General features: G+C 35.0%; 1 protein-coding gene across 2 annotated transcripts in view; it reads left to right on the forward strand.

Annotated features, from left to right (window-relative positions):
• The window catches only part of sh2b3 (SH2B adaptor protein 3), a 56,521-nt gene that overhangs the window by 27,727 nt on the left and 4,504 nt on the right, over positions 1 to 24,290 (forward strand). For both annotated transcript variants that reach the window (XM_058775166.1, XM_058775165.1), the window contains exons 3-7: positions 11,557 to 11,661; positions 13,594 to 13,688; positions 15,401 to 15,486; positions 16,167 to 16,381; positions 21,421 to 21,592. In XM_058775166.1, coding sequence (XP_058631149.1) covers positions 11,557 to 11,661; positions 13,594 to 13,688; positions 15,401 to 15,486; positions 16,167 to 16,381; positions 21,421 to 21,592 — 673 coding nt within the window. The remainder of the gene's footprint in view (positions 1 to 11,556; positions 11,662 to 13,593; positions 13,689 to 15,400; positions 15,487 to 16,166; positions 16,382 to 21,420; positions 21,593 to 24,290) is intronic.

The raw sequence follows: 24,290 nt of genomic DNA on the forward strand, positions 1-24,290 counted from the left end.
CGGCTTCATAGCTGCATCCATGTTAGCACGCATACACTTCGAAGACTCGTTCTCGCCCCTTACAGTGCAATTCGGCTAGGTATACATCCGTGCTAAAATATCAAGGTGAAAGTCATCATAGCTTGCGTAGTATAGACCCAGCTCCCAACCCAACTTTGAGAATAGATTAACGGCGATATTTTTTTTATAGCCCGATAAGAGTCTCACGTTAACGCAGCACGTTAACGCCGATAACGCCCACCACTAATATATATATATATATATATATATATATATATATATATATATATATATATATATATATAATAAAATTGTATTGTTGTTATTATTACATATTAAATGAATAAAATTCTACCATAAATGTCATATTAATATTCTAAGTGTTTATGCGACAGACTAGCCTGATTGTATGTCATAAAAAGACCAAATAATCAGTTCATACAAAAAAAAAAACAGCAAAAGGTTTTAAAGGTGCCATAGAATGGAAAACTGTATTTACCTTGGCATAGTTGAATAATAACAGTTCTGTATATGGAAATGACATACCGTGAGCCTCAAACACCATTGTTTCCTCCTCCTTATGTAAATCTCGTGAATGCAAAAGACCACTGAAAAATAGGTGAATCAGAACATAACACCGACTGTGATGTAACAATCGGGATCACTAATAGTTACGCCCCCAACATTTGCATATACACGCCCATGTTCTAGGCCAGCCGAGCCTACACAGACGAATCATCAGAAGTTCTGCAGGTATTGTGAAGAAACAAGCGAGGACAACAGCGAAAATGGCAGATCACGGAAATAAATGTTATGTTCCAGGCTGTGCAGGGGATGTGAAGTGCAGGGATGGGTTAGTGTCTGTATTCAGAAAGGCAGGGAAAGCAAATAACGCGTTCTAATAAAATAACGCAAGCCACTAAAGGGACATGGTTATCTCCTTGCTATCGGTTGCCTGTTACATTGCAGTACATAAGATTTCACTTACCACATTAACAGAGTAAGGAGAGATGACTGAGGATGATGGCGAATGATTTACAGATCCTGAGGCAATTTTTGCCCTTACCTATGCCACAAACCTTCTATGTAGATATCAGAGAACGATTTAAAATATTGTATCAATGCATTCTATGGCACCTTTAAATGCCATATTAAAAAATTAAGAAAATTCTTTATTTAACAGAATAGCCTAATAAAATGTAATATGCCTTTACTTTGGACATCGTTTTAAAATGACAATACATTATTTGTCAGCAGTTTTTGAATCACTTTCACTTACAAAATGTGTTGTTGTTTTTTCCATTTAAAAAAAAAATGTTTATGGGAATTATATTTTTATCCAAATTTTTCGAATATGGAAAATTCTAAGAAAATCACAATGGAACTTTCTTTACCTCTCACCTACACCAAATGAGAGCATATTAATTTCTGGCATGCAGTGAATCACTAGCAGTGCAGTCTGGCTGTGAGTGGATTATAGATTCTATATTGCGAGCATGTGTGGGCATTGTTGCAACTCTTTATGTTAAAACCTGCAACCGCTGAGCTGGTATACCTGACCTCACTTTAGCTACCCTTGGAAAGCACCGCTCACTCCCCCTCAATCTCTCTCTTTCTCTCTCTCTCTCTCTGTTCATCTCTGTGTCTCGTTGTGTGTGTGTAGGTGCTGTGGTTCAGCTCCTCTAGTCCGTAAACAGGATGCTCGCTCGACCTGTGTGAATATGAAGATGAATATGAGTAGCTGTGTGTTTTATCATGAGTGTACACGTATTTTGCCATGTTGTGTCATTGTACTCACACTTTCCAAAGTGCATGTGCATTTATTGTGAATAAGCCAATAAATATTTTTATGTAATTTAAGGGCTGATGCATTTTCTCAACAAGCTATTGTTACAGGCGAACAAGTGTTTTTGAAACTGCAGCTACAGATAAAGTGCTCAAGCTGGGAGAAAGATTGAATTAAAAAATGAGAAAAAAATTAATTCTTTTGCTAAATGCATTAATGCACTTTTTTTTAGTTTTTTCTTCCCTGCAGTGCATTTAATGCAAAAAAACACTTTATGCATTAACACAGCTAGCGGTGGATGACGAGTGGTTTTGCCAGCTGTTTCAGATTACAGAAAATATCCCTTTTTTAACGAAAAGTAAGATATTTGTCCATCATCGGGAGGTTTTGACTGACACAGGAAACTTGCTCTCTTTTTTTCTTCTGTGCTTCTCCCTCTCCCTCTCTCTTTCTCTGTGTCTTTTTCATGTGTATTTTCTCAGTACTAAAGCTGTGGTGGGGCTTTCGAGAGCAGCAGTAAAGGTCAGAGTGATTGACACTCTGTTTTAGCAGCGCACAGGGAGAGAGAGAGGGAGGTAAATAAATGGAGTGTAAAAATAAAGCCTGTGAAAACCATGTGCAAACCATTCTGACCTAGGAAGGGATCAGTCTTTAGCACAGCATGCACGTTTGTACAAATGTGCGAGTGTGTGTTTAAAAAAAAAAAATGTAAAAGAAAATGTTATATGCTGAAAAACATGCTAACTGTCAACACCACTGAAGAGCATTCATATAAAATACTGAATATACACTCTAAAATGTATGTTTTTAAATTAAGTATATATGGAATTGTTTTCAAAAAATGTAGAAAAAAATATTAAATTGAATTAATGCAAATTAATAAAATATTAAAATGTATATTTATGTAAGGATTTCATTAACAGTTATTTCAATGAAAAAGCATCAAATGTAAAGTGTCACAGAAATTGTGGGAATTTCAACCCAATTTTCACTGTAAATTACAAGAGAACTGTAAATAAGATGTAAGTATAAGTATATATACTATAGTAAGAGAACATATCGTTAACCAATTAACAGCTTTCACTGTAGCATTTTTACAGTGTTTTTACAGATTGTGTTTATATATTTGTGATGCTATGCTAAATGATCATATTTTATTTCTAAATTTTAATTGTATTGTTTTATCATTTTTAATATATATTAAATTATTTTAGATTTATTTATAAATATTTTATTTATGCTTGTCTGTGTGTGTATACTATGATGCTATGCTAAATTAAAACATTTTTATACATAAATTAAAATGTTAATATTTAATTTTTATATATTTTTAAAATTTACACGTATACAGACACACACTATATGTGACCCTGGACCACAAAACCAGTCTTAAGTCGCTGGGGTATATTTGTAGCAATAGCCAAAAATACATTGTATGGGTCAAAATTATCGATTTTTCTTTTATGCCAAAAATCATTAGGATATTAAGCAAAGATCATGTTCCATGAAGATATTTTGTAAATTTCTTACCATAAATGTATCAAAACTTAACTTAATTTTTGATTAGTAATATGCATTAAGAACTTCATTTGGACAACTTTAAAGGCATTTTTCTCAATATTTTGATTTTTTTTTTTTTTTTTTGTGTTGTCCGATCCTAACAAACCATACATCAATGGAAAGCTTATTTATTCAGCTTTCAGATGATATATAAATCTCAATTTTGAAAAATTGACACTTAAGACTGGTTTTGTCGTCCAGGGTCACACAGGACCATAGACTTCAACTCTGTACCTCGTAAGCTTACATTCTCACAAAAGATCATCACTGAGACATCTCTTCCTAGTGTCGTTTCTAGATTCCTTTCTGATTGTTATTTCTAATTTCATTACGTGACTCATTTTGAAAGGTTGTTCTGAGAATGTGAGCAAAAGCAAAAGTAACTATTAGGAAGTGAAGTTATTCAGATGAATGGCGTGGTTGTTTGTTGTGGCATTTTAAACAGCACTCGTACACAACACATGCACAATTAAACCATGTGTTAAATGCGGTAACACCAGAGAACATCTGAGTGAGTTTTTTATTTTTAATGTGAGGATGAGCCATGAAATCCTTATGCAATAAAAAAAGAATTTTAAAAGTTAAATCAAGTTAACAAATAGACTGTGAGGTTGGCCTTACAGGCATCTCATGTATTTCCACATGGACAGCTGTTATTATTATACATTAAAACTCAAGTTGGCTGGAAATGCACTTCAAACTTGTGTCAGAAAATAGATAAACAACATTCTACACAGCTTCGAAAAATGTTTGTGTTGTGTAGAGCGAGAGTAAATATTCCAGTCTCCGACAAACAGAAACAGGGGCCAAATACGGTCATAGAAATCAAGCTAATGTGGATTTCTGTCATGATTTTTTCACACTCGGCTGGCAGCAGTTCTGGAAGTCACTTCACAACAGTGTTGGGGAAGCTAGTTTGAAACCTTAGCTTGCTTAAGCTAAACTATAGTCAAGCTACCCTTGCAAAAGAAAAAAGTAGTTAGGTACACTACAAGCTACGACACTGAAACTAGTATATCTTTTTAAATGTAAGATTTTCTGGTATAGAACCACTGACGGTATTTGAATGAATAGTTAAATTAAATTATAAAACGTTTTGTTTGTATTTTTACTTTCCATGTACGTTTGAAGTAAAATAATTTTCTCTACAAACATCATGAATTGATTGCTATGGATTTTTGTTATATTTCAATCAGTGTTGATGACCTTTAAAGGCCTTTCCACACTGAGCGCGAAAAATCTAAATGAATTTCGGACGCGATGACGCACAGGAATAAAACAACAGCTTCCTATGGATGTTTCCACATCGACGCGAACATTCGCGCACCGAAAATGCGAATGTTTTTTTTTTCGTCCAGTCCGACGAATCTTTTCAGTTTCGCAAAGCAAAAACACGGACCGTCCAATCAGATTTGAGCTAGGATAACGTGACCGGAGCAGCTGCTGTTGCACAAAAGGGTGAGAATGGTTGCGCTGTTTCGAAAACCAGTGTAAACAAACAACGAAGAAGAGTATCTTGGATAAGAGAGTGGATGCTGAGTTCTTGTTATCATTGGTATTTGAGAACAGATTTATTCTCACATGTTCTTCATACAGAATAACATTTCTAATAATTCTCCACTGAATCATGTGATCTGCAGAGCACCATCCGTTTTCCTTCCACGAGTCAGAGCGCGTTCACTCTCTAGATCTTCCGTATTTAAAAAAAAAAAAAAAAAAAATTGAGTGAAACATTTTAATACACATGAAATATGAACGCAAATAGACATATCTATGACTATATATTTTCTGTATGTGTTTTGTATGCAGCTCATGGTATTTCTTTTATAGCAATAAAGGATGTTCATGACAAATATTATCAGTGTAGCGTTATTAAACATACAAAGAGTGCATGTGTTTGCTTATTATAGAATCAAAATCAACTATAAATCATGATCAGAAGTTATTACAAGCACTCGATGATGGTTTAAAGTGGGTAAGGAAATACATTAATAATTAAATACATTTTCAAGTGTAGCTTGATGCTAATTGTACTTCTAATTATATTTGAGGAGGTACCCTATTCTTGTAAGCATTATAGATAGTTTGTGTTTCTGGTGTAGAACCAAACTTTGTTTATCTTAATTTAGATGTTAAATCCACATATGACACGCATATCTGAGGAAAAATACATTGTTGGTTGGCGCCCCCTAGCGTGCAGGCTTGAATTAGCAGAAGGCGAACATTCGTTACAATTTTTGTAAGGGTTGTGATGTCCACATGCTTTTTGTTGAAGAAATTATAGAGGCTGTGTCATCTCTTGCAAAAAGGTGGCCAAAAATTTGTGGTTCCCATGGCTACAAGAACCATGATTTTTGGTTTTATTCGTAGTAAAATCATGGCTAATTTTCACAAGGGAACATGGAAGCTCCGAGGGAATATTAGATGCGTTGGTGGTAGTGAAATTATTACCGACATAAAAACACGTTATTAATGTCAACAGCCAAAAAAGTTTCACAAGATTATGAATGTACCTGAAAGTAATGCACGGGCTTTATCTTCATCTTTATTTTCTTTTTCTTTTCTCGGTGTCGGATTGCTGATGTCTTTTCATGGGCACAGTTGTCCATCAATTATGAATAAATTCGGCCGCAAGCATGAGGTGCCAATGGTCGTGGGCACGGATGCGGGAATGGCACGTCACTGCCTACTGCGTTCACTGTAAAATGCATTTTATATAATTATATAACACATTATTTTAGAAAGCTGAGTTAAATTTCACTAGATACACCCAGGCCTGATTACTGTCAGACCTGTTGAATCAAGAAATCACTTAAATAGAATCTTTCTGACAAAGTAAAGCATGCTTAAAGAGCAACACGTCATGCCGCGATCGAAAGAAATCCAAGAACAGATGAGAAACAAAATAGTTTACATGTATCAGTCTGGAAAGGGTTATAAAGCCATTTCTAAGGCTTTGGGACTCCAGCGAACCACGTTTAGAGCCATTATTCACAAATGGAGAAAACTTGTAACAGTGGTGAACCTTCCCAGGAGTGGCCGGCCTACCAAAATTACTCCAAGAGCACAAAGACGACTCATCCAGGAGGTCATAAAAGAACCCAGAACAACATCTAAAGAACTGCAGGCCTCACTTGCCTCAATTAAGGTCAGTGTTCATGATTCAACAATAAGAAAGAGACTGGGCAAAAACAGCATCCATGGGAGAGTTCCAAGGCAAAAGCCATTGCTGACCAAAAAGAATACAAAGGCTTGTCTCACATTTGCCAAAAAATATCTTGATTATCCCCAAGACTTTTGGGCAAATATTCTGTGGACTGATGAGACAAAAGTTTAACTTTTTGGAAGGTGTGTGTCCCATTACATCTGGCGTAAAACCAACACAGCATTTCATAAAAAGAACATCATACCAACAGTCAAACATGGTGGTGGTAGTGTGATGGTCTGAGGCTGGATGAACTTGAATGACTTGACATAATTGATGGAACCATGAATTCTGCACTCTATCAGAAAATCCTGAAGGAGAATGTCTGGCCATCAGTTTGTGACCTCAAGCTCAAGCGCACTTGGCCCTTTATGCAGCAGGACAATGATCTCAAACAAACCAGGAAGTCCACCTCTGAATGGCTCAAGAAAATTAAATTAAGGTTTTGGAGTGGCCAAGTCAAAGTCTGATTGAGATGCTGTGGCATGACCTTAAACAGTCCTGTCATGCTTGAAAACCCTCCAATGTGGCTGAATTAAAACAATTCTGCAAAGAAGAGTGGGCCAAAATTCCTCCACAGCGATGTGAAGCCAGTTATCGCAAACGCTTGATTGCAGTTGTTGCTGCAAAGGGTGGCACAACCAGTTATTAGATTTTTCACATAGGACCAGGCAGGTTTGGGCAGCTTTTTTCCCTTAATAAATGAAATCATTATTTCAAAACTGCATTTTGTTTTTACTCGATTTATTTTTGTGTAATTAAAATTTGTTTGATGATCTGAATCATTAAAATGTGACAAATATGCAAAAAAAAAAAACAGGAAGGGGCAAAAAAATTCACACCACTGTGTATATATATATATATATATATATATATATATATATATATATATATATATATGGTATGCAAATTGCGTACTCTGCATATAGGGAGTGGCGGTACTGCATACTAGTTTTAATAGTCTTTTGTTTGTAATGGTATGCATGCTAGTTTTAGTAGATGTTTGTAGCTATACTATTTATATACTACTTTAAATGATCTTTTGTTCATCTGTATGCACACCAGTTTAAATGATGCACCAATCATCTTTTATTAGCAACTGTATGTGTACTAGTTTAAATCATTGTTTATATAAATTTGGCTCATTCCATCCCTTCTTTAACTCAACTTCTTTCACTCTTTGGAAACTTTTCTGGTTATAAAATAAACCAGTCTAAATCATGTATCCTATTACTAAATAATGAGGATAGTCAAATACCAGCTGTAACACAATTTAACGTAGTAGATTCCTTCACTTATTTAGGAATTAAAATAATGGCTAATATAGATCATATATCTTCAGCTAATTACCAGCCTCTTTTAAACACTATCTCTAAATTTATTGAAAGATGGAAAAGTTTACCTATATCACTAATCGGACGTGTAAATACGATAAAAATGAGTGTACTACCTAAAATATTATATCTGTTTCAAAATATCCCACTCTGCCCTCCATCCTCCTTTTTTACAACACTTCGGAGATTATTCACTGATTTTATCTGGAATAATAAACGAGCTCGTGTTAAATCTATCATTATTATACTTGCCTTACAATAGGGTGGTCTCCAGTTTCCCAATTTACAGTGGTACTACTGGGCAGCACAGTTACGATCTACTTTATATTATTTTTCTTCTGAAACGCATACATCTTGGTTGGACATTTGAATCTTTCTTTATAAAATCAAAATTAGCCTTTAATCTCTACCTTTATTCGGCAGATATTAAATCTCTCAGAAAAGACAAAGATATTGTATCTTTTAATCCTATCCTTATTAATACAATTAATGTCTGGTGTGATGTATATAAATATTTAGGTCAATCCGATACTTTATCATGTTTTACTCCGATATGGGGGAACAAGTGTTTCAAACCAGCTAGATCAGACCCAGGATTTAAGAAGTGGTTTGATAAAGGGCTGCAAAAAATTGAGGATTTCTATAAAGGAAAAGATCTAATGTCCTTTACGCAAATTGTAGCGCAATTTGATATTCCAAAAAAACATTTCTTTAAATTCCTTCAATTTAGGAGCTATGTTTCTTCTTATCAAGGTGCAAAGCTTACCAAACCTAATAAAACACCTCTTGAAGACCTGCTATCAAAACCTGCCCAATCTAAAGGTTTAATATCGATGTTTTATAAAATGTTGGAGTCATTCTCTAAAGAATCATCAGAATTTAAATTGGCTTCTTGGAGAGAAGATTTAAATGTAAACATCCCCCTGGATGTATGGGAAGGAATATGTATGAAAGCTCAATTACAAACAGTTAATAGTAATCTCAAATTAATACAGTACAACTGGATTATGAGAACGTATATTACTCCAGTTAGGTTAAATAAAATTAACCAGAATATTCCAGACACATGTATTAAATGCTCAGTTGATAGAGGCACACTTTTGCATTGTATGTGGAACTGCCCTAAGGTGCAGGAGTTTTGGAAAGAAGTGGCTTTTTTCATTTCTCAGATGGTACCTATAAACCTACCAATGAATCCAGAAATTTTTATTTTAGGAATTATTCCAGAGAACATTGTACATCATGGCAGCACTCGTAAACTTGTTGATATAAGTATACTTCAAGCAAAGCGTCTAATAGCTTTATTCTGGAAGAAAGTGGAAAAGCCATCTATCATACAGTGGATTAATAACATGTCCTTCTGTTTAGCGATGGAAAAGATAACCTATATGCTAAAAGGTAAACTTTCTTCTTTTGAAAATATTTGGACACCATTTATATCATTTATCTCAAACTCAGATTTTGGCAATGTACTGAATGAGACAAGAGAAGACAAGATAGTCTGACACCTGACCTATTGCATCAATCCCCCCTTCATAGATGTGCATGAATTAACCATTGTTGATACATTTGTTGTATGCCTGCGTGCATGCATGTTTTGTATTCTCAAATTCCCATATCATGTCACTATCTGAAATAACCTGTGCCAATTTATTTTGTTTAGTTTTATTTTTCTTCCTTTTTGTTGTTTTTCGTTGTTGTTTGTTTTTGTTTTTCCCTGGCTGTCATATGTTAAAAGATGTAACTACAATGTTATTGTATTACTGTTATATATCATTACATCTCAATAAACAGACTGTTAAAAAAAAAAAAAAGAAATCATTGTTTATATGTAACCATATTCATGCTAGCTGTATAAAATGTTTTGTCCGTAAACATATTTATATGCAGCCAGAACTCTAATTATTATTGTACAATGTGTGATAGGAATTGCTCCAGAAACTGAACAAGAAACATGGATGTCAAAAGTTATCAAATATCCAGCTATTTTATAGTAATGTCTTGGTAATATCTTTGACGCTGATTCTCAGACTAAGACTTCTTTAGTATTAGTTCCTAGAATTCTTAGAATGCAACATCAGAGTTGCTTAAATGGAAATCTGCTCCAAGTTTAATAGCAAGTTTCTTGCATTTGTGAAGAGAAATGGAGAAGAGAAACCAATCATCTGTTTTATCGTATATGTGTGTGGTGTTTAATACTTCAATCACTTCTTGTTCTGCTGGAATTAGTGCAGAAGTGTGCGTGTATGTGTGGATGTGAATGAGTCAGTGGTGTTTTCTGCTCTCCTCTGTGTGAGAGTTGACTGCAGTTCAAAGGGGAAAGATCGTAATATTACAGCACCGTTGATTTGGCATGAGCCTGTGCGTGTGAAGCTATTTTAAGCCGTGATTCAGTCTGACTCACTCAAAATCACAGATTTCGTTTGAGAGAGAAAGAGCTTCTTCATTACCAAATCTTTGATGTGTCAGAACTGACGGGACACACTCTGGAAATTCCTGCAGCTCCGAGCGTCCGGATTCATTTGCAGCTCTCACAACTTCCCGGAATCCGCTCTCATTTTTTCCCAAGGAGATTTGGTGTGTGTGTCTGCGTGCGTGTGTATTTTGTGAGTGTGTATATGTGCGTGTGTAGGCGTAGGTCGAAGGTTTCAGATCACGGGTCATAGCTCTATTCTCTCTTAATTTCCAGATGAACATTCTTAGCTAATCCCAGTAGAACAAGGAAATCAAACCCACACTGGAGTGTGTCATGCACTACAAATCTATATTTTATCATCGATGACATAGTCCTTGTTTGTCAGATTGTGTGTGCATTATTATGTTTTATTGATTTAGAAAGCAACTTGTTTGGTTTTGTGTCAGTATGGGAGTCTAAATCTATGGAAGCTTGTTTCCGCCACAGGATAAAAAAATATGAGTCATTTGCAACTTTTTATCTCTCTGACTTTTTTCTTGCAAATATGAACTTATAGCTCACATTTCAGACTTTTTTTCTCATAATTGTAAGTTTATATAGCAGTTCTGAGAGAAAAAAAAAAGTCTGAATTGTGAGATAAGTCACAATTACCTAAATGTATTATTTCATCCTGTGGCGGAAACGAGCTTATTCCATAGGAGAGAGAGAAAAAAAAACCCGAACTTAGAGATGTAAACTCAGAATTCTGAGGAAAAAGTCAGAATTGTGAGAATTCTGACTTTTTATCTTGGAGTTCTGACCTTTTTGCAAGAAAAAAGTGAGATACAAACCTCTAATTGCAAGGGAATCATTTTCGCAATTCTGACTTCTCTCTAAATTATCTCTTTTAATTGATTCTGTGGCAGAAACGAGCTTCTATATTCTCAATGTAAAATTTACATTTATTTTGCAGACACTTTTATCTCATTTCTTTTAATGCAGTGTCGGAGTTGCTGGTGTGGAAATCTGCTCTAAGTTTAGTAGCATTTAAAAAGATAAATAGAGAAGAGCAACTTTTTCAAGAGAAAACGTTTGCTACCATACAGCATTTAGGCTAATGCATTTACAAGAGTAGTAAAAATACAACATGCAAGCACAATATCAATGGTAAAGGAGGTTTTCGAGTTTATATATATGGAAGCAAATGTTTCTAAAGACATTATGTAACTATTATATGATTATATTAAGAAGATGTGTTGCTTGCTTTCTGTTTTAGGACTACAAAATGCCAAAGCTCACCGTACCTTGTTCGGACATCCAAGAGATTCGACGCTGTAATCGCCTAGAGATGCCAGACAACATGAACACATTTGTCTTAAAGGTGAACAAAGACACACACAGTCATGAATTATTACACACTGGTTAATTTTATTGATAAACTAATATATTCAAGAGGCTGATTCTTTTGGATGATATTAGGCCATTTTAAGAATATGTGTATAGGCACGTCCTGTTTTCAAAATGATTTTGGTGCAGGTTTTAGTAAATATTGCATGCAATAAATCAATGCTTATTAAATTTTATTATATTTAAATAGAATTATGGAACTATGTAATATGTGACCCTGGACCACAAAACCAGTCTTAAGTCGCTGGGGTATATTTGTAGCAATAGCCAAAAATACACTGTATGGCTCAAAATTATAGATTTTTCTTTTATGCCAAAAATCATTAGGATATTAAGTAAAGATCATATTCCATGAAGAAATTTACTACTGTAAATATATCAAAATGTCGTTTTTGATTAGTAATATGCATTAAGAATTCATTTGGACAACTTTGGAGGCAATTTTTTTGCACCCTCAGATTCCAGATTTTCAAATAGTTGTATCTCGGCCAAATATTGTCAGATCCTAACAAACCATACATCAATGGAAAGCTTATTTATTCAGCTTTATTCAGACTGACACTTAAGACTGACTTTGTGGTCCAGGGTCACATATATAACGTGGGGTCCAATGGTTTTAGACCACATTGAAAGTATTTATGTATTTATTTATTTTACATTTTATACATTGAAACTTTCAAAAAATATTTCAGATTGTGCACTGGACTGATATTTCTCTGATTATTTTAGGACTGATAATGGAGTAAACGAGTGTCATTGATTATGAGGAATCAATGGTTTTTGGAACCCACTGTATATGATTTGAAAATGTTTGGTACATTTAATTTTAGAGCTTTTGTGTGGAATATTTTATTTTATTTTATAAACATACACATGTATATACAGTTTTTTTTTAGTTTTTTTATCGATTCAGAACTGGAATGGAGAACTCAGTCTTTTAATGTTTTTTTTTTTTTCCCCTCTCTTTGCTTTGTGCTGAAGTCGTCATGATTAGTGGTCGACCAAAATGGGTTTTCCTTTGGTCTCTGCTGATATCTAGAGAGCAGTGGCTGATGGCCAATCTACAAGTGCGACAAGCTTTTTTCTATCTAAAACTATACAGTTTGTATGCCTAATAGAATTTGGAATAGTAATTTTAAATGTATATATTTAAATAAAAGGTTTCTATATTTAAATAATAGATTGTATGACTTCATAATAATTGAGAGACTATATGGAATAGTTTTTTCGAATGTGTATATTTACAGCTGCAGTCCCTAACTTTTGGCGCTCTAGCGGTTAAATTAGCGGTTAGAACTGCGTGCATCTTGCGGAAGAACATTGTAGCCGGAGCTACTTCTCTCTGTTTATGTCTATGACGAATCGCGCAGGTACTGGGCTACTCCGCAGCGGTACCTACCCGAACCAGGATAAAATAGTCTGAATATAAATACTTATTATAGGTGTACCATAGTGATTCAGGACAAGCCAAAAACACGGTTTGGAAAATGGATTCATGGTGTACTCGCTTATTATATAAATTTTGTACGTTTTGAACACAAAAAAGTTAAGGACTGCAGCTTTAAATAAAAGCTTTTATGTCCTCATAATATTTGAGAGACTACATGGAATAGTATTTTTGAAATATATAATATATTTAAATAAAAGCCATTATGATTTAAGCAAATTCTTATAGCTTCAAATTTACTCAAAAATATTGTAAAACATGATGCATATAGTAATGAAAATAATCCAAAATCAGCAAATGAATCGGCTTGAGGAATAACTCAGTCAGACACTGTATTTGGTATGAATATAAAGGTTCCGTAGGAATTTTTTTATGAATCCCTTACAAAACAATCAAGTTAATTTCTAAATCTTTTATTGTCTTCTGTTCTGTTGGTTGATGTGTTTCTTTTATTCTCAGGTGACTGGTCATCCGGGTAGTTTTATATTTGAGGCCGATAATGAGCAGCAGGTTAGCTCTTGGACCACAGAGCTCAGAGAATGCATCACCAGCAGGTGAGAGCGGCGCTTTCTGCGTTTGAACTAAACTTACCTCTGAAGATCCCAGACATCTGCATGTTAAGTTCCTGACATTCCCCTACTGAGAAAACCCACTCACTTCCTCTTTTACACACACACATGCAGACACTCTCACACATAGAATAAAAACAAACTTAGTGCTAAAGAAATCCACATCGTTTGGGTTCTCACATATTTTAGTATTTTTAAAAGTCTTAATTTAGATGTGCTCGGTTTGTTTGCTTGTCCACACACACACACACACCATCTGTGTGTTCTGCACAAGCTGTGTCTTTTACAAAAGGTGTATTTGTGTGTGTGCAAACACATGTGTTTCATTTCCTTTTATTGGTGTGAGGGTACTGAGAACTCAAGCCTGTGTGAATATATCAATGTGAGTTTTAGGAAGAGAGAGAGAGAACGAGAGTGAGGTCTTCCTGTTATTCTGATTACTAAGAATCTCAAGAACTCGACTCAGCACATCTCATGGCCTCCTTTCTCTCCATGCCCCCTTCTCTCTCTTTTTTTTCTCTCTCTCGTTTGCCTTTTTTTTCTTTCTTTTTTTTACCTTTTTTCAGTCCACCTTTTATGCATGCATACGTCTTGACTTAAGAGCATCGTATACAATATTTTTTTTTCATTGTCCAGGAATTACACGACACATTTCCTGACTTGAACCAAAAGTTTTTGTGCTGCTTTCTCCCGCAACTTCCCCAAACGCCCCTCCCCAAGTCTTGCTTCTGCTCTCTTTCTCTGTCCTTCCCTTCATTTCGTCCCTATAGGTTTCAAAGCCACGTCTGTTTTTCTGTCTAATTCTCATCCTATAAGACCTGCTCTCCTCTTGACCCAGTTTCTTGCTGTGTTCGTTGCATTCATATTTATTTATTTATTTACTTACTTATTTTAATTAGTCACAATTTTCTCCCAGTTTTTCATGAGTTTTTGCTCATTTTAATTCTTTTATTTACTAATTATAAATATAATATTTTAATTTAAATGCTACATTTAGTTATTCAATATAATTCTATTTTTAATATATTATAAATATTATCATATAATTTATGTGTTAAAAAAAGTAAAGCAGCATGAAAATTGTATGTCAAATATCTGAATGTCCTACGTCATTTACCAAATTGTTCAGTACAACTGAGTATACTGCACAGAAAACTGTCCCACTCATCTTGTTCTTCTATTTCTAAAGTGACAAAAAAAAAACAGAATTCATTTTAAAATCTATTTTGATTATTTGAAGAATAGCAATAAATAACAAAAATGAATAAGAATGTATTTTTACTAAAACAATGTAATGTAGTTGCTATAAAATGTAATATGTAATGGAAAAATAGACGTTTACTTTAAAATAATTAAAAATATATATTTTAAAGTTTATCAATTAAAATGTATTTTAAAAAAGACAAACATTCTTTAAAATAAATGCCTACTGGTTTTATTCTTTGTAATGTAATGCAGTGACATGCACTCATTTGTAAATGTTTCTTAAAGGGCCACATGCTTTTTAGGGCCACTGTATGCAAAAAAATAACTGTTATCTCTCATGATCGTCGTTGAAAGCTTTGCTTTGTAGTGTGGACGCACCTTAGAATATGTGATGGGATGTTATTGACCGCATGACATTCTGTGACCTCTTCATTATGCAATTAAAGGAGTTCATAGATGTTTATGAGATGTTTATGTATGTGTGATTCCAGGTCAGATAGTGTGGATGGAGAACCGTTTCCTGTTAGCGACTCGCTCAACGCAGTTCGCAGAGGGAGCACAGAGCCCAGCGGCCAGGGTGAGTCACGTACACACACACACACACACACACATGTTTACTTAGCCATCTAAATGGGGACATTCCATTGGCGTAATGGTTTTTATACTGTACTTACTGTATGTGCTATATCCCTACACCAACCCTACACCTAAACCTACCCCTTATAGGAGACATTCTGCATTTTTACAATTTCAAAAAACCTTTGTTTACTTTATTTTTAAACCAGTTTTACAAATGAGGAAGTCCCCAAAGGGAGGTTTTTGGAGATTTTGTCAGGTTTAGCTCACTTTTGGGTACAAATTTGTCCCCAAAATATGGTTAAGTAAGTACACACACACACACACACACACACACTCTCTCTCTCTCTCTCTCTCTCTCTCTCTCTCTTACTTAAATATCAACACTTATATTAATGCAAATAATCTAAAATAACTGAGAACTGAAGACATTTGTGGTTGAATCGACCAAAACATGGTGTAAAGGGCTAAAAACGGTAAATTTTGATGTAATGGCATCTTTATGTTTTTGTTATACTTTTGAAACAGTGTGACAGTTACATTTTCTTCATAGATTTCCAGTATAGCATATGTTTTTCTTTTGTTTTTATAAACTAACAGATGAGATTAAATTATTTTGCATGGTAATGGACTGCTCTGATGTCTGTAAACTTTCTGTCTCGTGTGTGTGTGTCTCCGCAGGTTCTCTGGGTTTTGGACTCGCAGAGCACGCCTACAATAAAACGGATCACTTCCTGTCCTCTTACCCATGGTTTCATGGGCCCATATCACGTGTGCGGGCTGCCTACCTTGTCCAGCATGCCGGGTTCAGCGGTCATGGGAACTTCCTCGTGAGACAGAGCGAGACGCGGAGAGGAGACTATGTCCTCACGTTTAACTACCAGGGCAGAGCAAAGGTAATGAGGCATAATCATCATCCTCATTATCATGAATGACAAAAACATTTCATTATTTTCATTAGGAATATACAATATCAGTGACCAGTTTATTCTTTCTATTATTATTATTTGAGATGTATTTATATATTTTATATGAATAAACTGTTATAATATTACAAATATTAAATAAAAATTCTATATTATTATAACAGTAATAATATAAAATAATCAAGAAATGTGTGAAAACACATATATAAAAAATAAATATATGTATATACTTATATATTCACAGTATATTTTATTTACATTTTATTTATTTAATTTGATTAATTTTATCATGTTAATTAATAAATATATATATGTATGCATGTACAGTGTGTGTGTGTGTGTGTATATGTATTTGTGTGTGTGTGTATATATTAGTGCTGTCAATCGATTAAAAATTTTAATCGTGTTAATCACAGTCATGCACTGTGATTAATCATGATTAATCGCAAATTTAAAATACTAGGATTTACCTGTAAATGTGTTGGAAAAAAATGCATGACAAACTAGTTTAAGGAAACAGAACCTTTCACACTTCCACCAGGTATGAGACATAATCCTTATTATTCTTTCATCATTTTTCTTTTGTTTTTATTCAGCCATTGTCAGCCTTTATACTGGCAATAAAATGTTTACCAAGCCACATCACTTCAATCCCAGTATACATTTACCCAACTATTATCAAAAGTATTTCTAAATAAATACAACAAAACATTTCTTGCGACCTTATGTGAAGTATTATGACAAAATGCATTATGAAGAAGAATTGGACCTGTTCTGCAGCTGCATTAGAGCTAATATTAGCATCATACTTCATAAGACAATTTATGAGATTAATAGTACACTTTTACTCAGAACTCACTTCAAACCACCATCGAGTGTTTGTAATAACTTCCTTTTGCGATCACATGTGGAATTTGGTTGTTTACTGTTATTAAAATATGCTATTTACAGCCTTTTATATCGCTGCACAAATTAGCATTTCAGATGTACACTTTCATCTCAAGAAAATTACATACAAATATCCTATCGTAATCGTGTGTTTATAATCTAATATAATCTATAGTGGCTGTTGTCATGTTTATTTCTGCTGTGTAAACATGTATGCTCTGCCTGAAACTCACGTTGTTTGTGATGCTACAACCGCCTCTCTGTTCTTAAGTTGTCAGGGATACATTCCAAATATAATACACATTAGTAAAAGGATCTATTTTAATTTTTATTTGTCTATATACACTTTGGGCGGCCGCGGTACATTATAAAAGTAGCCCAAAAAAAACGCAACCCAGGCTCTGTAATTTTTTCCCGCGACTGTATTTTCAAAATAGCCCGCTTGTGCCGTTACCCTGGCAACACTGGTTCGCTGTACCCTCATTACACAATGATAGATAACCTTCCGCGCTGCGATGACGGCAAGAAGTTGGGGTCAAACCTTATCAGACGATTAATTTGCTTTAAAAAAATATTAACGCGTTAATTTTTAGATTAACCGCATAACGTTGACACCCCTAATATATATATGAAAAGTTCAGATGCAAAAGCCTCTAAGTGCCATTTGACATTTTCTTTTAAAATGAGCTTTTTTTTTCAGGCTCCTGTGTGTAGGTTCAGTAATTTCAGTTTAATGGCAATGAATAGGTTATTTTCTTTGCCATTAAAGTGAAATAACTGAAAAGAAACATAGGAGCCAAGTTAAAAATGCTCATTTTAGAAGAAAATTTCAGACGGCACTTAGAGGCTTTTGCATCTGAACTCTTCATATATATATATATATATACAGTATCTCACAGAAGTGAGTACTCCCCTCACATTTTTGGAAATATTTTATTATATCTTTTCATGTGACAACACTGAAGAAATTACACTTTGCTACAATGTAAAGTAGTGAGTGTACAGCTTGTATAACAGTGTAAATTTGCTGTCCCCTCAAAATAACTCAACACACAGCCATTAATGTCTAAACCGCTGGCCACAAAAGTGAGTACACCCCCTAAGTGAAAATGTCCAAATTGGGCCCAAAGTGTCAATATTTTGTGTGGCCACCATTATTTTCCAGCACTGCCTTAACCCTTTGGGCATGGAGTTTACCACAGCTTCACAGGTTGCCACTAGAGTCCTCTTCCACTCCTCCATGACGACATCACGGAGCTGGTGGATGTTAGAGACCTTGTGCTCCTCCACCTTCTGTTTGAGGATGCCCCACAGATGCTCAATAGGGTTTAGGTCTGGAGACATGCTTGGCCAGTCCATCACCTTTACCCTCAGCTTCTTTAGCAAGGCAGTAGTCGTTATCATGTTGGAATACTGCCCTGCAGCCCAGTCTCCGAAGGGAGGGGATCATGCTCTGCTTCAGTATGTCACAGTACATGTTGCATCCCCAATGCCGGCAGCACTCAAGCAGCCCCAGACCATGACACTCCCACCACCATGCTTGACTGTAGGCAAGACACACTTGTCTTTGTACTCCTCACCTGGGTGCCGCCACAGACACTTGACACCATCTGAACCAAATAAGTTTATCTTGGTCTCATCAGACCACAGGACATTGGTTCCAGTAATCCATGTCCTTAGTCTGCTTGTCTTCAGCAAACTGTTTGCGGACTTTCTTGTGCATCATCTTTAGAAGAGGCTTCTTTCTAGGACGACAGCCATGCAGACCAATTTGGTGCAGTGTGCGGCATATGGTCTGAGCACTGACAGGCTGACCCTCCACCCCTTCAACCTCTGCAGCAATGCTGGCAGCACTCATACGTCTATTTCCCAAACACAACCTCTGGATATAACACTGAGCACGTGCACTCAACTTCTTTGGTCGACCATGGCGAGGCCTGTTCTGAGTGGAACCGGTCCTGTTAAACTGCTGTATATAGTCTGCTGTGCTTCAGCTCAGTTTCAGGGTCTTGGCAATCTTCTTATAGCCTACGCCATCTTTGTTTAGAGCAACAATTCTTTTTTTTTTTTCACATCCTCAGAGAGTTCTTTGCCATGAGGTGCCATGTTGAACTTCCAGTGATCAGTATGAGAGAGTGCGCAATAACACCAAATTTAACACACCTGCTCTCCATTCACACCTGAGACCTTGTAACACTAACGAGTCACATGACACCAGGGAGAGAAAATGGCTAATTGGGACCAATTTGGACATTTTCACTTAAGGGTGTACTCACTTTTGTGGCCAGCAGTTTAGACATTAATGGCTGTGTGTTGAGTTATTTTGAGGGGACAGCAAATTTACACTGTTATACAAGCTGTACACTCACTACTTTACATTGTAGCAAAGTGTCATTTCTTCAGTGTTGTCACATGAAAAGATAAAATAAAATATTTACAAAAATGTGAGGGGTTTACTCATTTCTGTGAGATACTGTGTGTGTGTGTGTGTGTGTGTGTGTGTTTATGTGTATGTGTATGTGTATATATATAGTCGTGGCCAAAAATATAGGCTACCTTGGTAAATATGATCAAAGAAGGCTGTGAAAATTAATCTGCATTGTTAATCCTTTTGATCTTTTATTAAAAAAATTCACAGAAATCTAACCTTTCATTGGATAATAAGAATTTAAAATGGGGGGAAATATCATTATGAAAAAATGAAATTTAATTTCCCCAGGTTAAGAACAGCTGTTTTAAATGATTGTTTGTCTTTTTTTACTGTGCTTTATATTATTTGAATGAAAAAAAAAACAACAGAACCATTTAAATGTGTAAGATTGTCCATCATATCATTATTAGTTTTAGTCAATACAAAAAATTATTATTTGTTAAAATTGTAGAAGTATCAAGTATATCAGATCTCTATATTGGTGTATTCCATATTGCTTAGTAAGGCAAACCTCACTATGACTGTTGCACATCTTTCTTTTCATGTCTGTATTTAGTTAGTTAGTTAGTTATAAAGCACATTTAAAAACAACCTAAAGGTTGACCAAAGTGCTGTACAAAACATTAGAAACAATCCATAAAATAAAGAATTACAATCAACAAAGTAAAATAGATACCGTGTAAATTCATATGTTGTTAAATGCCATAGATAGAAAATAAGATTTAAGCTTAGATTTAAACATGGAAAGAGTAGATACCATTCTAATTGACAGTGGTAAGCTGTTTCATAGTTTAGGGCCAACCCTTGCAAAGGCACTGTCCCCTCTATGTTTTAGCTTAGTCCTGCACACAGAGAGTAGTCCAAGATCCCCAGACCTAAGTGACCGAGTTGGGTTATGAGGGAGTACTAAGACAGAAAGGTAGCCTGGAGCTAAGCCTTGTAAAGATTTATAAACAAAGACTAAGATTTTAAACTCAATTCTAAATTTAACTGGTAGCCAGCGCAGAGATATCAGGATAGGAGTGATGCACTAAAATTTTTTACTACCAGTTAACAGCCTCGCAGCAGCGTTCTGAACAAGTTGTAAACGCCCAATAGATGAACTATTAACTCCGTAATAAAGTGAATTACAGTAGTCAAGACGTATGGTGATAAACACATTAATCACTATTTCAAATTTCCTGAGGGAAAGAAAAGTTTTAACTTTTGCAAGGCGACTTAAATGGAAAAAGCATGATTTGACAACAGAATTAATCTGTTTATCAAACCGCAGTCCCGAGTCAAGTAACACACCAAGATTTTTCGCACACGGAGTAATATTAGAACTTAAAAAGCCTAGATCCAGATTACTACCATCATAAAAATCACTTGGTCCAAACAATACAACTTCAGTTTTTTCCTCATTTAACGCCGAAAAATTTTGTGACAGCCATGATTTCAGATCCAGCAAGCATGATAGCAAAACTTCAAGTGAATATGAATATTTACATTTAAGTGGGAGGTATAACTGGGTGTTGTCAGCATATAAATTAAATGATACTCCATGTTTAGAAAACAAGGATCCCTGTGGCAGCATGTATAAAGAGAAAACTGTAGGAGCAAGGATTGATCCCTGCGGAACACCACAGGAGAGGTGTGCTACTGAAGAAGTATTCATATTGCATTTTCCACTGTTTTTCTTCCTTTGCAGCATTTGCGTCTATCTTTAACTGAATGGGGTCAGTGTCGTGTGCAGCACCTGCGTTTCCCATCAGTCATGGACATGCTGAGTCACTTCCGCAACTGTCCGATCCCGCTGGAGTGTGGCGCCGCATGCGAGGTTATGTTGGCCAATTATGTGCGGGTAAACCCCACTCACACAGGTAAGACTGTATTTTGCATAGTTTTTATTAACAATGCATTTGGACCCTATTATATTAACATTTTTGCATATTTGTGACAACAGCACATACATCATTTGCAGCAATAGCACATACAAGATGAACAAGTCATTTGCATGAAACTTCAAAAACATAAGGGCTCATTGTGATTTTGCTCTTTGTACTTTCGTTCTGATGGCTTAATGTGAGCAATATAACGCATAAATGCCACAATGTGATGTTTTGGAGGGAAAAAAGTATTTTAAACAATATTACTTAAGTCACAACAGATGTTTTCTTGGAAGACGACTTGAATTGAATCACTTCTGAGTCATTTTCACAGTCTGATGTAAACCATGTGATTTTGCAGGACGTAATAGTTATTGGCCAACTGGCGAGTAACTGTTTGAAAAGCCAATTTGTTCACACATTTGGCACTTAGCAAGAATTAATTTTGGATTTTGTGTGTAAACCACATTAAAAAGCATAATAAAAATGTAATAAATCTAGTTTATGTGATCATACACTGTTTAGCACTGCACTGTTAAACTTATATAATGTAGAATAGTATATAATAAAATAATATATTACATAGCAGTTATTTATCTGGAAATGTTCAAGCAGCTAACATGCATACAGTTTCTATCTTGTCTCTCACACACACACACACATACACAGCTCAACAGGATCCGTTTTCCTCTTATGCTTTGTGGTTTAGATGGGTTTTAGTAGTTCAGAGAGACCTGACACAAGGAAACATGTACTCTCTCAAACACACACACACAAACACACATAATCGTCCATGCACTCATACCTATATCATCAGAACTGCAGACTCTTTGACTACAGACTAACCTGTCATCAAGTTTCTGTTTCCTGCTGTAAATACACACATATACACAGAGCCTAATGTTTTATCACACACATACATATACACATTTTAATAACATGCCCTATTTTGTGCTCATACTTCTATATACTTCAAACACACTCTGTGGTACTTGTAGAGGATGCAGAGTCTGAGCGTGTGAAGACGATGCCCTCTGTGGGATACAAGGAGTATAATATGGTTATTGAGGTTTATTGTCAGATTTAAAATTGTTGATTTCCATCCATAATAGTTTCTTTTGATGGGCATCATTGTAAGTACACAGTACACTACCTTTCAAATGTTTGGGGTCATTGTTTTTAAAAGATATCTCTTATGCTCACAAAGGCTGGAATTATTTGATAAAAATTCAGTAAAAACAGTAATATTGTGAAATATTTTTACAATTTCAAATAACTGTTTTCTATTTAAATATATTGTCAAATGTAATTTATTCCTGTGATGCAAAGCTGTTTTTCCACCATCATTACTTCAGTCTTCCTTTAGAAATCTAAATCTAATATTAGCAATATTGAAAACAGTTTGCTGCATCACCTTTTTCTGGAAACGTGATACATTTTTTAAATGACACTGATGAATTGAAATTTCAAAAGAACAACATCAGCATTATAAATGTCTTTACTGTAACTTGATCGGTTTAATGCGTCCTTGTTGAATAAGAGTATTAGTTTTTATCTTACTGACCCCAAACTTTTTAGCAATATTGTACTTGCTAATAAACAGTACTATTAATCAGAGTATTTAAGTAATATAAAAATGCATTATTCAGTAATAATTACATCAACTGAAATTACTCTTTTTGAACGTTATTTTTTTAAGATTTAAAATATATATTTATGTACATGTGTGTGTCTATATATATATATATATGAGTACACCCCTCACATTTCAGCAACAATTTCTCAAGGGACAATACTATGAAACTTGGATATATTTTAGAGTAGTCAATGTGCAGCTTGTATAGCAGTACAAATGTACTGTCCTCTAAAAATAACTCAGCATATATCCATTATTCACACACACACACACACACACACACAGTTGTGGTCAAAAAATGTTCATACACTTTGCAGTATCTGCAAAATGTTAATTATTTTACCAAAATAAGAGGGATCATACAAAATGCATATTATTTTTATTTAGTACTGACCTGAATAAGAGATTTTACATATAGTTCACAAGAGAAAATAATAGTTGAATTTATAAAAAAAAAATTGACCCCATTCAAAAGTTTACATACACATGATTCTTAATCCTGTGTTGTTACCTGAATGATACACATCTGTCATTCAGAAAAATCCTTCAGGTCCCACAAATTCTTTGGTTCTCCAGCATCTTTTGTGTATTTGAACCCTTTACAACAATGACTATATGATTTTAAGATCCATCTTTTCACACTGAGGACAACTGAGGGACTGAAAGGGTTACTCCACCCCAAAATGAAAATGTTGTCATTAATTACTCACCCTCATGTCGTTCCAAACCCGTAAAACCTCTGTACATCTTTGGAACACAAATTAAGATATTTTTGATGCATTCTGAGAGCTCTCTGAGCCTCCCATAGACAGCAATGTAATTAACACGATCAACGTCCAGAAACGTAGCAAGGAGATCGGTAAAATAATCCATGTGACATCAGGGGTTCAACCGTAATTTTATGAAACTACGAGAATACTTTTTGAACGCATAGTAAACAAAAATAACAACTTTATTCAACAATTTGTCTCCTCTACGTCACCGTAGCGCCATTTTGGAGAGTACGGGTACGCTGTTTTCGTTCAAATCAAAGCGTAAATAAATGTAGAATACGTA

This window comes from Onychostoma macrolepis, chromosome 05, assembly GCF_012432095.1.
Source record: "Onychostoma macrolepis isolate SWU-2019 chromosome 05, ASM1243209v1, whole genome shotgun sequence".
NCBI classification, from domain to species: Eukaryota; Metazoa; Chordata; class Actinopteri; order Cypriniformes; family Cyprinidae; genus Onychostoma; species Onychostoma macrolepis.